General features: G+C 40.0%; 2 protein-coding genes across 5 annotated transcripts in view; one reads left to right on the forward strand and one right to left on the reverse strand.

Moving 5' to 3' along the window:
• Nucleotides 1–2,786, reverse strand: part of PRP4K (pre-mRNA processing factor kinase PRP4K) — a 22,214-nt gene extending 19,428 nt beyond the window's left edge. For all 4 annotated transcript variants that reach the window (XR_013773565.1, XR_013773566.1, XR_013773567.1 and 1 more), the window contains exon 1: nt 2,638–2,786. Coding sequence is in view for 1 of the 4 variants with exons in the window: in XM_079300011.1 (XP_079156137.1) it covers nt 2,638–2,675 (38 nt within the window). In the remaining 3 variants the exon portion in view is untranslated. The remainder of the gene's footprint in view (nt 1–2,637) is intronic.
• LOC306799256 (uncharacterized protein) lies at nt 1,735–11,732 on the forward strand. The gene is made up of 6 exons (XM_079300012.1): nt 1,735–2,019; nt 3,468–3,526; nt 3,633–4,670; nt 7,480–7,553; nt 9,738–9,854; nt 11,170–11,732. Coding segments are annotated over exons 2-3 (348 nt in total). The 5' UTR covers nt 1,735–2,019; nt 3,468–3,525; the 3' UTR covers nt 3,980–4,670; nt 7,480–7,553; nt 9,738–9,854; nt 11,170–11,732.
• Nucleotides 11,733–13,814: the final 2,082 nt, after the last annotated feature.

Genomic DNA, 13,814 nt, shown 5'->3' on the forward strand with positions numbered 1-13,814 from the left:
TTACAGGTGCCAGAGCTCACCTTTCTACAAACTCGCCCCATCTAAACTACAGTTTTGAAATCCACTAGTTACCATTTTAATAAGTATAGTTCTTTGCTGTATATTAAGCCTCATTAGGTGAAAAGAAATCCCCCAAACACAATAGTAAGGAGCAGGGGGTGAACGTACACAGAAATGCAGAAATTATCTTATGAACTCTGCTGGTTTTATACAACAGTTGTTTTTGAAGAGTATGACCAAAAATCTGACCCAATAAATGTATCAGAGATAATCTAAACCAGACCTAAAGGACAGCATCTCACTACAAATTTGACTGTCTTCCTAATTAAGGACCTTCAAACAGTGCACATTTACTCTTTCCTGCTTCAGCTAAGGCAAATACTTGTACTAGTAAATAAAGGTGACTTTTCTGCAAAGTACACTAAAATGATTTGCTAAAATAATTCAAACTTTAGTGCTATGAAATGTTCCAAAAGGAACAAACTGTTAGAGTTAAAAATACAGAATATTCAGAGACTTAACTCAGAATGCTCCTTGTCTTTCACGTTTTCACTGTTACTTCTGTGTACTCAAGGCATACAGAAAGGTGTTTTTCTTAATTGCTACCTCCTGATGCCCCACATCATTATGATGACAGAATATCAGAACAAAAGAGGAAAAACTGGCTTTAAAAGACCTTATTTTATCTTGCACTTGGTATTAAAACAATTTTTAAAAAGAGAAAGTATTAAATGCAGAACTTCTTCAACTTGGATTTGCCATTGTCAGCAAGTCTATCTGTGATGTAAGTAGGGAAATGCGACCAGGAGAATTTTAAGGAAAATAAGTGCCTTTCAAAATTTCTTTTAGTTGGATCAATTTTGTTATTGTATGTATTTTGGAGTTATGTAATAACCTCATCTTAAATTCTGGAAAAGCCAGCTGGTAGCAAAGGTGCCAGATGAGACACATCACCCCAGCATTATCTCAGGCCACTACAGCTGCCAATACAACTGCCAGCTGCCTTTGTAACTCAACAATAAAATTAGGTTCATTAATATGCAAAATAACAGTTCAAGTTTTCTTCATGTACAGGGATACATTTATTTCAAGTAATTTCATTAAACTGTGGATTAACTTTTATTTCAGTTAAATGCTTCAGAGGTATCATGACATGAATGAAAAAACCTTTTAAGAACGTTTTAGAAGGTAATGAGGCATGTCTACACGTTTATGTTCTAATGGCTTTAAACAGAGAGGAACTGTGACATGAACTTGTTATAGCCCTACTTTTTCCTATTTTTGAATTCAAGAAGAAGAATTACAGGAAGCTCATAAGGATGTGCAGTGATTTCACCTATCTTTTCCTTCATACAGGGTTCCTATCATCAGCTTCTACCTTATCACTTAACTTTCTCTCTGCAATACTAAATGCTAACTCTTCATGTGCATGTGTTTTACACAGCTCACATGGACTTCCACTGCTTTTCCTCACCTCTTTTATATTCTCAGGATAAACAATAAAATCAAACCTCAAATCAAAATTCCTTCAGGAGAAAAAAGCCCCAAACACATAGAAAGCAGTTTACATGGCTAAAATAATAATGTAGTAAAGAGGAGCGATGGATCCTCTTTATTACATTACATCGTTAACTCTCAGCATGAGATCGTTAACTCCCTAGCGGAATTTCCAGAAGACTGTGTTCCCGGGATCCCGAGCGCGGACTAACCCAAACCCCACGGCACTAACCGGGCTGCCTGGAAAACGCACGCCCGGGAGCCCCGTTCCGGCGGGGAGGCGGCAGCGCGATCTTCGCTTCCCAACGGGAGCCGGGACTTGCCAGTCATTTCGAGGGCTGGAAGGAGGGGCTGGCGGCAACAAATCACTTTCTGCTTCCAGCAGCACGGGCGCTTTCCACACCGCGAGAGCGGCCGGGGCCCGGGGGAAGGCGGGCTCGCCGCAAGGCGGGCAGCGGCCGGCGGCCCCAGGGCAGCTCCAGGGCAGCCGCTGCCCGGAGCCCCCCGGCCCCGCTGGACAGGGTGTGCGGGGCCGTGCGTACGTTCGAGCGGCGGGGAGATCCCGGGAAGCGCCGGCCCGGATCGGCCGCAGGGATGCCCGAGCCCTGCGCGCCCGGGCGGGCAGCGGCCTCACAGCCACGCGAGGGATGCGCGTCCTCCCCCGCCTCCCTCTGTCCTGCGTCCCCCGCGCCGGCGGCAATCCCGGTTCTCCGGCGGCAATCCCGGTTCTCGCGGCCGGAGCGCCAGCAGGGCGGGAAGGCGCACGCGGGACTCCCGGGGCACGCGCCCGCCGCTCCCCTTCCCTTCTGTCCTTCCTCCCCCTCCCCCCGCGCGGCCCTCCCGCACCCACAGGCGGATCCAGCGCCCCGGGCCCCGCCGGGCCGCCTCGCCGCGGGGCTAGCAGCGCCTACAGCAACCCCTCTCCGCCGGGGCGGCCGCTTAGCCTCATCCTCCTCTCCACACTCGCTTCTTCCTCCTCCTCCCTCGCCACTTCCACCCGGGCCGCTTCTCGTCGTCCCCGTCCCGTGTGTGTGTCCCCCCCTTCCCAATCCCCTCGCTCGCGCTTCTCCCTCCACCTCCCTTCTCCCCCTCCCCAAAGCTCCCGGACGAGGAGCCTCCCCCCGTGCCACCGGTCCTTACTCGGGCGGTCGCTGCTCGGGCTCGGCCGCGGCGGCCATTTTGAACTTCCGAACTCCTTCGCTGCCGCCGCCGCCGCTGGGAGGGGGCGGGGGGAGACGCGGGGCCGGAAGTGAACCCCGCGCGCGGGGCCGGGAGCGCGGCGGCGGCTCCGCCCCCTCGGGGGCGCGGCGGCGGCGGGAGCGGGGATGGGCCCGGCCGGGAGTGCGCGGGATGCGTGAGGTACCGGGAGAGAGCTCTTGGCCGTGAGGGCCCCGAGACACCAGAACACATTTCCCACAGACCCTATGGATGCCCCATCCTTGAGAGCGTTCACGTCTGGTTTGGCCGGTGCTCTGAGCTGCCTGGTCCAGTGGAAGGGTATCCCTGCGCAGGGAATTGGAACTGGCTGATTTTTAAGGTCTCTTCTAACCCAAGCCATTGTGTAATTCCATGAAAGGCGTTGCTCCGCTTAATTTGCCTTTCCAGGTCGGTCGGTTCGGGCCGGGGCTGTGTCTGGGTGCGCTGCGGTGGCTCCTGGGCTGGAGGGTGCAGGTTTCTCACCAGCGTTCTCGCCTTTTGAAATGAATATTAGATTTAAGGTGACTGCTGCCTGACTCCTAACCGGAGATGTTATAAACTTCACACAGAAATGCCGTAAGGTTGCTAACCTGTATTCCATTTTTAATTGATTTGAGCAGTGAGGACCCTCACTTATTTCGGATAGTCGTAAAATCTGCAGACATCCCTAGCGCTGGAATCTGAATCTGGGTGTCATTACTCCCCAGAATTTGGATAAGACACTTGAAATCATGAAGTGGATTTTTACTCTTTTGTTTATTGCCTTTTCACAGATTCGCAGAATATTCTGAGTTGGAAGGGATCCACAAGGATTCTCGAGTCCAGTTCTTAAGTAAGTGTGCCACATGGGGATTGCACCCACCACCTTGGTGTTATCAGCACCGTGTTCTAACCAACAGCAACTACAGAACATTAACAAATTTAACTACAAATACCAGTGTATTCAATGAACCCACACGTCACCGTGAGGACATCACAACATCCCAGCTGTATGCTACTTTGCTTGAGGATTTTGAAGCCCAGATTGCCTGGTCTGGTGCAAATATTTCTGGTGGAGACATACAGGTGCAAACTCTGCCATTTCACTAGCAAGATTAAAGGTAAGATATGGATACACGTGGCTGAAATGCATGAAACTGATATGGAGTGCCGAATTTCAGGTTGCCCTGAAATGGACCAAGGTAAAAATGAATTATATAGCTTTGGAGATGCAAAGAATGAAATCAAAGAAAGTATTGCAAAAAATTACAGTCTTGTTGCCTGTGTATCAGATGCCTCAAAATAAGAGTGCTTTCTGTTGAGACATCAGCCCTGGCATGATCCTCATGTGTCTCACTCCTGTGAAATGAACACCTTGTTTGGAGAAGTAGCAGCTTATTTTCAACTTTAGGAACCCTGCAGTGCTGACTTCTCTTCCACATTCCAAGAGGAAGGACAGATAAGCCCAGTCTGTGTCTCTTTAGTGTCTGTCACATTTCCAGGATTAGAACCCAGACATTTGCTGGGGAAATTAAAAGCCCCTAAAGCCCAGTCAAGGTGTGCCATCATAGGAAAATCAGTTGAAAGCTGGATCTAAAGGCTCAACTCACCCTATGGAAGATGCTTGTGCCTTAAAGCTGGGTTCTGAGAGAAAGCAGCATTTTTGAATGTGTGGAATGTAGCACTGGAGCTGAAAGATGCTGAGAAAATACATTTAAAGGGTCATAATGTGGATCATGGCTTTGAACATGTTTGTTGTCACATGACTGAGCAGATCTTAATGGAAAGTCATTGAAAATCACACATGTGGATAAAAGAAACCTACCAGTGCTTCATCTGTGAAGGTGCTTTTACATCACTTTATAAAGTGCCTGGAAAAAGCCAGAGGAAACTTCATCTCAGTGCACATCATCTGAAACTGAGCAGATAAGCAATCTTCATAACACTTGCTTGGCTTTATCAGGATATGATTGTGTGCTCACAGAGTGATTTTACCAGTAAGTCAGATTTTATTTTTTCCTCTCATCCAGTTGCCTCCTCAGCTTACACTTATCGCTGCAAGTAACTTTATTTGGTCAATACAAAATTTATTGGAGCCTTTCAGTATTAAATGTAAATGCTGTCATCAGAAGCTTCTGTAAAGCATCTTCAGGATGGTTTGAGCAAAGAAAACATAGGAACTGTAAAAATTCTAAAAATGTGTTGTAAATGTTGACATTTTGATGATGTTCATCTGCAAAATCCTGTCTCATTTAGTATTTTGGATTCTGAGTATTTTTATGAGTAGTTGTCTATCATATTCTAACAATTTCTATATTAGTAGCTTAACATTACTGTGAAGGTACTTTTTTCAAGGTAAATGCCTTTTAACTACATTTTGAGACGTTTCTAATAGCAAATTGTTATCTCTATTTATAAATGAAAGACCTTGACTAGCATAATCTGTCTTCTAAGTCACAAAAGGACATTGTTCCAGTATTCTAGTTCTGTTCCCCTTTGAATTAACTACAAATGTTGCTTTTGTACCAATTATACTTTTTTCTCATTGCTTAAAGAATGCTTCTGTTAATAATTTCAAAACTATGCATTTAGTGCTCACCTTCATGTCTGTAGGTAAAAATCTGGAATGATTGTGTACAAATGTAGTCTGGGCATTTTCCTGTTTAACCATTCGGTATTGCAGGTGGTTGCAGTGATTTTAGCAAGGTTTCCCTGGTTGCTGCTGGGTTATTAACCAAATTCTTGCTTTGTGAGTTGAATTAGTGTTTTGGTTCTGGTTGGTTCAGCATGGCCAAGTGAAAGAGCAGGTGGTTGTGAAATAAGATTATGGCTCATGGGAGTTTGTGGCAGGTGAGGGAACTGACAAGGTTGGGAATGTGGAATGATAGGACATCCTGTAGTTGTGGCCAGGTATCTGTGTTGTGATGTAGAGTTTAGATTAGATTATGAAGGGGTTTGTTTGAAAGGTTTAGACTGAATTATGTGTTATACTGTCTAGTTTTGATGCCTTTGTTGTCTTTGGGGTACGTGGGCTTGTTCTGAGGCTTTTACTGCTTGACAGAGCAGAAGATAGAATTTTTTAAAGGTTATAGCAGAATTTCTGGAGGAAAAGTAATTGAGGAAATGGTAATTTTTAGAACTAAAAGCACAACGGGGTTTTTGCTGCACAGTGATTTACAGTATCTCTTTAATTGTAACTGTAAGCCAAGAGCAAGGCTGCAATCCAATATAACTTTTTCTCTAAGAGGGTAAGAAGGGAAAGCACATGGAAAGACAATTGAAATTCACAGTATTTCAAAATAGAGATGTCTACAGCAGTGAAAAGATTTATGAATGCTTATGCAAACTATTGGTTTTTTAAGTGAAAGGAGAACTGCTTTTTATTAACAAACTATAAATTGTCTCTTGAGTGAGTAATTTCATTCCTCTTGGGTGGGAGGCGTGGGGATCAAAAATCCATCTTCCTTACAACTGTAGTGAGAAAACTGGGACTGGGTTTTCTGAGATGCTCTTTTGACAGTTTCCATTACATCTGGGGGTGATGAATTTTGGAGATTATAACTTATTATTCATTGTTATGTTAACATGCAGAAAGTTTACTTAATTTTAGCTTACTAGTGAAAAAATTTAATAGGTTAAATACTTAGCACTTTTTAAGCTCTTGGTAGTGTGTAAATATTTTCTATTTTTTCTGAACTTTGATTACATTTTTGTGATAAATGTGAGCAAAGGAAACCTTTCTAAATATTTGTTTAACACCATGCTAATTTCTATACATTTTTGAGGTGCAGAAGAAACAATAAAGAAAGTAAGAAATCTTCAACTTCCCAATGTTTTTCAGGTGTTTCATTCCATGAAAGGAAGTTTTACTGTAAAATTATAAGGAACTGATGTCTGCTGATTTATTGTGCTTGTGGAGCTGATGCAATGAGAGCCTTCCTGCTGGCTATGGGGATGGTTTTGGAAATAGTTTTAAACACAGCTTCTTAGTACTAATCTTGTGTTTAACTTAGTGTCAAGTTCTCACTGTAATTGGCTAACATTATTTGGAACAACATGCTTGTTGTAGCTTTTAAGCTATGTGAAAGCCTACCTGATTAGTGAAAAACAACATACAAGTTGAATCTTAAATCTTAAAAAAAAAACTTCAGAAATTGAAAAAGTTGAGTGATTTTATATTAAAATCTTTACAAGAAAGGGTTAGTGGTCTCCATTGCATTTCCCTTTAAACAGAAGTCCTCTGTGTAAAACCTGCAACCTCCTACCACTACTTTTTCCAGACCAAATTTAGACTGTCAGCAGATGTGCTTAGAAGAAAACAGACATGTAAAGTGTATTGTGCCTGCCACTAAAAATAATCCTTTGAAGCTTGGGTATTCTGAAGTATCTGTTTCTTCAATATTTTTCCTGTGCTCCATAATTCACAACAAAATAACTCCACTGCAAGTGCTTATTTTGCTAACTCATTTTTATTTGTGTTTTGAAATCTTTGAGAGCTCCTTGTTATCATGTTTTGGTTTATTTTGGTTTTTGTTCTGTTTTGACATTGGGAGTGCACTAAGCATTTTTAGAGCTGAGCTAAGATTGAATTTGGTGCCAGAATCTCCATGGTCAAATTATGTCTTTGTAATCAATAATTGCTCTTTCTTCTTAAATGCTGTGCATCTCAGCCAAATTTGGCCTCATATTGCTTAAATGACCACAAAATACTATATAGGTGTTAAGTATGAACATTTATGCTAGTAACTGTAATGTAGACAGATGTCTTTCTTCTGTTTTAAATTAATATGTTTGCTCTGGTTTTAGCTGTTGTAACAAACCGTGGCTTTTAATACAACTAAGGACTGGATCAAGGTCTGCAAGCATCTGTGCAAGCTCAGGTACTGTTTCTAACTGTACTGAATACAAGATGTGAAGTTTTTTTGCAGTTATTTTTCTTCGTTTTTGGTGCTAATTATTTGCTTAATGCTAGTATATGTACAAGTAAATTTGTTTTAATTGATGGAAGAAGGCTTCAAAACTCATTAAGATAGATTAGAACAGTGGTTTGAGGGGCAGGGAGGAAGGATTAGGAACTTCCTAGAGTTTGAAGGCACTGAACAAGGATCCCCATCTTTCCAGGGCAGTAGGTGGTCTGGAATGTGTCAGCTGCATTGAGCTTGCAGCTGAGCAGCTCTTACCTAGGTAGAGGAGAAAAGAAGGCAGCATTCAGTGCAGGAAATCTGATGGCAGGACATGATGACATGCTTGGGTTTTGAGTACTTCTTAGGTTGATTTGAGTTTCTGGTGGGCTCATTTTGGCAATTGATACTTTCTTGGTTGGATAACTAGCTGTGAGTTTAATAGGAAATTCTGTGCTGTTAAGTTAGTAGCAGCAAGTCTATCTTCCTTTGTCAAATGTTGTTTCATCTCACTGAAGCTTTATCTCCGTCTGCAAGAGGTGGAAATCTTTGCTTCATACAAGGAGGACTATTACTTTATCATTTTGTTATTTGTTGTTTTACTAAAGTGGGGGTGGGGATACGATGCTGCTGAGAATGTCAAAGCTGAAGGATGCTTCGTGTCTGAAGCTTTTCTGGCTTTAACTTCATGTCAATGTGACTGGAGCAACACCAGAATTGTAATACTCTTCATGATGACCATGCAGGTTCAATATTCAATGTACATCTATTTTGACCCGAGAGTTTAGTTTCTTTCTGATTTCTTTTTGGATATTTAATGATGTCAGATGTGTAAATAAATCAAAATGATTCAGCCAATTTTCAGGAATGCATATGGGGAAAACTTTTTTTTTTCAAGTGGAACCTGCAAGACTGTGAACATCTTTTATCTAAAAAGCCCTAATAGTCCATGACTTGATGGAAATATATAAGCATTTTTCAGGTTGTATCTTCTGTTAGACAGTTCTGATGGAAAAATATGTTGAGATTTGGCCTTTTCAGTGTCCCTGAAAAATGCAGTGAACAATGACAACACCTTACTGCAGGAAGCTAATTGTGACAGACTGTTTCAGGGAGACAGGAATAAGAACTAGGAAAACTTGCCAGTTTACTTTGGCACCTGGCTTGATAAGTTTTTTAATTCTTTTGTAGACAGCATATAAAAGATGCTGCATACTGAACACCAGTGGGGCTGGAAAAACTGTGAGCTGTTGCCAGAGATAAAGATGAGATGAGGACATGAACTTAAGCAGAATTTGACACGTTAGAAAAACTGATAATGGGTCATAACAATGTGGGCAAATAGTAAAATAATGGGGAGTCTCAGAAAATGAGAATAACTTGGGCCACAGTTTGGCCTAAAGTAAACTGAAGGATTTAGTCTCAGACATAAGAACCAGCTTTAAAATAGCAGGGTACACAATCATTTCTATTTACTATTGCTGCCATTACTCAAATGACAATTACTTCAAGCATCAGAGGGTTTTGGTGTGTGCATATATATATAATTCCCCATTGTGAAATCTGGCATTAATGTTTTAAGTTCTTAGGTATTTTGATTCCAAAAACAAAACCTAAAACTTGTCAAATGTTGAAAAGAAAGCAAAACTACCACCCAAAAAAAAAAAAAAATTAAGAGACCTCTCAATACAGGTCAAAAAGCCAAGCACTCCTCTGTGTGGGTAGGTACAGATGCAAAATCAAAATCTTTAATTGCCTGATTTGCCTGTATACAAATTTCCACTCCCAGTGATCCTTTTGAAATTCAGGGTGTGGAATGGGTAGTGCTTCATTAGCCTCACTTTATTCTTTAGAGAGCAGAATAGATACACAAAAAAACAATGAGATTAAGGTTACCAAGGCAACTTTAATTTTGGCAATACCTAGTTTTTATTTCTTGTGTTAGCAACCTTTATGAGTTGAGGCTTTGTTTGAGTTTTTGAATGCAGCTTTTATTTTATGTTGTGGGAGATATCTTGGGAATTTACCTTAATATACTAAAATTCTGTCTTCTTTAGCACTATGTACTGCTGTGTACTCTGAGTTATTAGGGTCTACATTGCTATACACCATGTATATGCCATACAGTACATGGCTATATAAAGTTCACATATTTCTTCCTAGGTCCTGTGACATACAGACCCTTTAGAGTTATTGATTTCAGCTCCATCACAACATCCTTACATGTGTTGGTGGTGTCTTGACTGATCCATGCTGGTGTACACTAAATTGGAAAGTCAGGTAAGTGTTTATTTATGCTTGAGTCCAGCAAATGAAAAAAGCAACAAGATTCTTAAATATTTTTTAGTATGTACATGGTCATAAAACTGACAATTTATCCACCCTTTTCTCTTAGTCACTAGAGACTCCAGAATCCAGCAGTATTTGTAATGTGATGCTTGCTATGTCATCACATTAATGGGCAATTTGATAAATAAGGCTTGCTGACACTGGATGAGGAAAGAAGTCTGTATTTTTTTCTTTCAGTAGACTGCTGAAATGTCTCACATTATCAAGTTCTGCTTTTTACAAATTATCTTCAGAGCTGGTACAACTGTTTTGAGACTGATTCATTTATATAACAATTAATATCTGCCTTTATATCTTGTTTGTAAGCTTTTGGGATGGTGATGAAAGGACAATTTTTTAAATTTTGGGAGTTTGTTGCTAATACAAAAGCAGTTATATACAAACTATGTCAGAACCAAAAAACTGAGTCAAATTAAGTTTTTCTGTTCCAAATGATACTTGCATGGTTGAAAGTATTTCATTTACTCTGAAACAAAACCCTGGGTATCTTCTCAATCATGTAATGAGCTTTTTTTCCCCCTTAATTTTACAAAGTATGGTATATATTTAAAAGTGTATGCAGCACTGTATTTCTTCAGGTTATATCTTCATTTGACATTTCACTGATCTTTGTATTAGTTTTAACAACAAAATCAGCATTTTATGTTATTTTAACAACTTTTGGATACTCATGGCATAATGAAAGTAAATCAATTCCTTGCAGCATAGTAGCTATATTATGTAAAAGGGTTGGTTGTTCTTTACCTACATGTATTATAATCACTGGAAGTTTACCTGAGGAAACTTAGAAAAGACAGGAATGTTAGAAGTGTGCATAAAGCTTTTATATGATAAATACATCGTAATCTAGTGAAACAAAGTGTTTCTCAAATGAGAAACCTGAAAATTATGTTTCTCCTTCCTGCATTGTCACTTTTAAAAAGAAAGGAATTTTTATTGTCATGGCAAGTGTGTCAAACAGTAGTAACTTTTCAAATGTTGTCATTTTTATGATTATAATTTGTGCTTACCTAATTTTGTTTTTATCTTTCAGTGTGCTGAACAGCACTTCAGCAATTTTATAATTAAGTGTGCATCTAATAATGGTAATCTGTACTGCCAAGATGTGTGTGAATGGCAGTTAAACATTTCTGTAAATCACTTGCTTTCATTTTATTTCATTGTATCAGTGTATACGAAAATAAAACTGAGCACTTCTTCCCTCAAAATTACTTATCTGTAACTTGCATCTAATTTTGCCCTACAGGTTAAAAAACCCCTAAATAACACAACAAATGAACAAACAAAAGCCAACTCAAACAAATGACTTTTCTTGAGAAGCTCTATTTTATGTGTGTTTCACAAATTTAGCACAGAATGAGGAGAGAGGTTTATTTTCTCTATAATTTTGTATCACCTGAAAGTTTCATATCTCAGATTTTTAAGTCTTTCCATCACTGATGACATTATAAAATATTGGTATAGTGTATTTTGGGTTTCTTTTTGAATTAGTTTATTTAGCTTATTTCTTAAATGGCAATCCAGGGAGGAGTTGAAGGAGCATATGGAAAACTACAGAAATGCTACCCTCTTTTGTCCTCATTTTGGGATCAAGTATTCAAAATCACACATCAATTGAGTGGACATCAAAAACAAATCCATCATGAGGAAACAACAACAAATGAAAGAGACAAAGAGAAGAAAGAAGCCTGAAGATCATCCTGTGTGTTTCAACAAAAAAGTAACTTGAAAAGAAGGATTTGAGCTTGTTGCAGTATGTACAGTAGGTATGATCTGTATTATAGCAAAACTCGCTATTTTGTTTCTTAATTCAGAGTTGTATATCATCAATTAATTCAAATCATCAAAGTTTGTTTCTCCAAAGGCTTCTTTATCTCACTGTTTTCTAGGACTTAAATAACTTGTCTATACTGAATCTGGCTTTCCTCATTTGTTACTGCTCATGTGGAAATAAATACATGTTTTAGTAGCTCTCTGGAATTGGTATAATAAAAAGAAAGCAAAAATGGAATTTGTGTTCGATTAGTCAAAGGTCTAATTGCTTGCAGTGAGCTACAGCATTTTTGTTAGTAAGTGGGGAGCAGACCAATGTGCTGATGATATGCTTTGCACATAGGCATTTGTCTTCTGGGCTTTTGTAAAACCAGGTAGTCAGTTAACAAAACTTGTCTCTGTTTGAAGTGGCAGAAGTGTCATGTTAAGCATGTTACATCATTACAACAGTTACTTGTGAACCAGAGGAGATGACAATCCAAATTTTATCTGAGGTTTCATATGAAATGTGACACCTGATGCATGCACTACAGCTCTGTTTTGAAAGAAAAATGAGTGTTTATGGACTGGTTTCTGGAGATCTCCCTGGAACCATGAAGATTAAGAACTTTAATTTTTTATACCTACTTCTGACTTGAGCTTTGCTTGACTTTTGGACAGCAAAACAAACTTTATGTCAACACTGTTCCTTTCCTGCAGCCCCCTGAGGTGCAACCTCATAAAACTGGTGTTAGCTGTAGTCCCAGCCTGCAGCTGTCTTGTAATTCTTTCCACTACAGAATGGGATCTGTTGGGAACCACAGCCAGCTCAGTGGTGTGTCCTGCAGCACAGATGGAATAGCTGATGGCAGAAGGGCGTAAGGATCACCCTGCTGTGCTGGCTGTGACTCTGAGAGCATGGGATGTGCCCTGCACAGAGCTCCAGAGTGCTAGAGCAAGCTGCCTCATTTTCTCTTTGTCCCACCGTTGTCTCTCATTATGCCCGGATTGACAGACACACAGGGGATGTTTTAGAATCTATGGGTACTGTAAAACTTCAAGGAATTCCTTTAACCTAAGAAAGGTCTTTCTCAGGGGTTACCAGCAAAGTGTTGGAAGCAGGACCTGGAAATCCAGCTGTTTTCCAGGGTGTCCTGTGGTGCTTTTTTTGTTTTCCTCCAGGAGGGGGCAGCAGATGAACAACATCAAGGGCTGTTTTTTACTTTTCAAACGCTTTGCCAGTGTCCCTCTCTGCCTGAGAATCCCAGCTGGAGCTCCATACTGATGGGAGAGTTTAAAATTATGATTCCTACCTGTTTGCTACAAGGATAGCTGGAATGTATGACTTGAAAGTCTTCATTATTTTTAGTATTAAGCAGTAGAATTTCCTTAGTAAAATTTATCTCGAGTTTATAAAAAGGGCAATTTTATATTGAGACTTAATATTTTTATGACTATGGTATTAGCTGTATATATATTTTAAGAGATAAAATAACCAACCAACCCAACCCCATAAACTTATTAGTTAATGTCACCTAAGTCTTGTTGAACACCTTTCAAATATTTATTTTCTCTATTTCAAGTTGCATATTACAGTTCAAAGGAATGTTCTCACAGCCATTTTTCTCTGTTCATAGAATAAAACTGAGAATACACTAAATCTGGTGATGCTTTTAATTCATGTGTAATTAATGTGTTCATGTACCAGGATGGCTTGTGCATTCTGCTGACAGAGCATGGGAGTTGAAGGCTCAATTCATAGTCAGTGCTAGTGGTGCTAAACAATATAACCAAAATTTATTGCCTTATTTCAGCCACAAAGTGCAGTTTTATCATTAAAACTTTATGGAGGTCTACCATACTCCTGATTGCAAGTATACTGGTGTCCATTTAAAAACTGTAGGAAAATAGTGATCATTTCCTACCATTCTGAATTTCTTGAAAGTGTGTGGCTGTAATTCTGTTTAACAAAAACAGAATAGTTAACAAAAAGCTACAGAGAGAGAGGGCAGTCCAGCCCTTTTAGCTGCTGAGTTTTAGCCAGTAATTTATATAAAAAAGGGAAAACCACAGTAGGTGCTGAGAGTATCAGCTACCATAAATCAGAGTTCAGAAGCTTACTGGGAAGAATGAAACTAA

Source organism: Erithacus rubecula (assembly GCF_903797595.1).
Source record: "Erithacus rubecula genome assembly, chromosome: 3".
Lineage (NCBI taxonomy): Eukaryota > Metazoa > Chordata > Aves > Passeriformes > Muscicapidae > Erithacus > Erithacus rubecula.